The 2,307-nt window shown below is 33.9% G+C and overlaps 1 protein-coding gene across 6 annotated transcripts in view; it reads left to right on the forward strand.

Moving 5' to 3' along the window:
* Positions 1 to 2,307, forward strand: part of LOC107699764 (calmodulin-regulated spectrin-associated protein 1-B-like) — a 38,621-nt gene that overhangs the window by 22,319 nt on the left and 13,995 nt on the right. For all 6 annotated transcript variants that reach the window (XM_016501127.1, XM_016501125.1, XM_016501130.1 and 3 more), the window contains exons 4-5: positions 1,091 to 1,252; positions 1,524 to 1,604. In XM_016501127.1, the coding sequence (XP_016356613.1) occupies positions 1,091 to 1,252; positions 1,524 to 1,604 (243 nt within the window). The remainder of the gene's footprint in view (positions 1 to 1,090; positions 1,253 to 1,523; positions 1,605 to 2,307) is intronic.

Below are 2,307 nucleotides of genomic sequence, written 5' to 3' on the forward strand. Positions count from 1 at the left end.
AAATGAAACACTATTGAAAGACAGATGACAGAATTTTCATTTTTGGTGAACTATTCTTTTAATGTTAGTAAAACAACAAAACACAGAAAAAAATCACTCACTGTTATTGACTGATGAACTTAACATCAGTCAGTTGCTTTTAAAAAAGTATAATTGATGTATATAGTGTATATAGTGTTTTATTTTAATATTTGTACATTCAATTTCTTGAATTTTACTGCTAAATACTGTACCTGAAAAATAAAGCACTGTTTGTTTTATTTGTATATTATGTGTATTTGTAATGTATATCTTTGTTCTTATCTTGTAATAACAAAGATAAAATAATGACAAAGATTTTTTATCTTTGCTCACTTTCCCTAAATGTCTGCCATTGTTTTTTATTTTTTGTTAAGGTGTAAGAGGTGTTATGTTTCTGCACTCTTCCATTTTTAGCAAATTAAGAAAACTTTGTCTAAAACAATTTTTGTGATGGTTTGTATTTTTTGTGCTCTGTATGGAACATCAGTGCCTGTTTAAGTGATGAACTCCATTACTTGTGTTTGTTTTCAGACATGATAACAGACGTTTTATACTTGTGCTACAACTTTTTGGCCTGTGCTACAAAACTTTCAACCTCTGTAGCACCAGTGCTATGTGGAAAAAAAAGTTAACGTACAGCCCTGCTGTAGTACCAACTTACTCCAGTTTATTTTACTGGTTTATTATTAGTAGAGCATTAGTTTTTTTATGTGAAAGTTTGCTATGTACTGTACCTGATATATATCCAAAATAATCGATATAGGATCAAATTGTAATCGAATGTGTGAATCTAAATCGGATTGAGTCGTGACATTTTTCAAAACCAATCCCTCGATATTATAACTGCTAATAATAATAATAATGTTTCATTTATTTGTAGTATTTATTAAAAAAGTAAAATAAAATAACATGCTGCTTGTGGTGATATAATGTTTACTGTAACAATACTACATTTTCATCAAATTTATTTGTGAAAGTTGTTTTTTAAAATGTAACCTATTTTTTTTTTGTCCGTTGTGGTGCATTTAATAGTGTAGTGTGACATTTCTTTCTCTGTTGTGTGGCACAGAGTTCCCACATCCCCATGATTGATGCTTTGATGATGGCCTACACCGTGGAGATGATCAGCATTGAGAAGGCTGTGACCTGCGTGAAGCGTTTCTCCACATTCAGTGCCTCCAAGGAGCTCCCCTTTGACCTTGAGGATGCTATGGTCTTCTGGATCAACAAGGTGTGTGTCTTTTGAACAGTACATTTGTGAAGGTTATGTTTGAATAAACATATGTAACAAACATATAACAAACATACGTGTGTTACATGATGTACTAATAGCTTACTTGGATTTGTCTAGTCCTGTAGGGGACTTTCAGTGCTTGGCCAGAGCATGTCTATTCATGCTGGCATGGAGACTTCTGCCAGCACTTTCAAAATAAAACTGTATAAGCCTCAGATGTTCATTATGAATTCTTTATATGTGTCATAATCCCTTCTTTGTGTTGCAGGTGAACCTGAAAATGAGGGAGATCACAGAGAAGGAACACAAATCAAAGCAGCATCTGCTGGAATCTCCAAGTCATCAGAAGGTACCAGACATCCCAGCACAAGAGTTTCACACATGCATTGTAAAACTCTGATTCTCGGGTGCTGTTTAGACCTGGTTTTTCACATCTGTCTCCTGTAAATGTGGTTGTATCTGTCTAGAAAACATAATTCAAACTCCACTGGAGGAAAAAAGTTATATTTGGGCATTTACAGAAAACTTTGTAATAATAATAATAATAATAATAATAAAAAATTCTTTTTTATTTATTTTTTTATACCTATGTTGATATATAATTGCAAAATTTTGGCCAAATTGTACAGCCCTGCAATCAAGCACAGCAAACTTGGATTTTGTTTTCTCAATCACATTTGAAATCGCAGCCACAATTTTTATCCCCCCAAAAAAACACAATTCGATATTTTTACCCTCGCAAAATTGTGCAGTCCTTGTCTTTGATTTTTAAGTGTTCACCAAGACAAAGAATTGGCCGAACACTTGATTGGATGATATGCAACAGTTGTTAATACCAGGTGTAAACATGATCATAAACAGGTGTGAACTGAAATGGCAAGACTCGCATCTGAGTAAATGGCACTAATGTAACAACAGCCTTATGAAAATTATCTAATATCTTCCGTGGCATCACTCCTTCTGTTTCTCCTCTAACCTCATAGCAGGGTCACATCTGTCTGCTCTTTTCTCCCCTGACCTTACATCCTCTCTGCTCCTCTTCCCGTCTCTTT

The sequence above is a fragment of the Sinocyclocheilus anshuiensis genome, unplaced genomic scaffold (genome assembly GCF_001515605.1).
Source record: "Sinocyclocheilus anshuiensis isolate Anshui unplaced genomic scaffold, SAMN03320099.WGS_v1.1 scaffold278, whole genome shotgun sequence".
NCBI lineage: Eukaryota > Metazoa > Chordata > Actinopteri > Cypriniformes > Cyprinidae > Sinocyclocheilus > Sinocyclocheilus anshuiensis.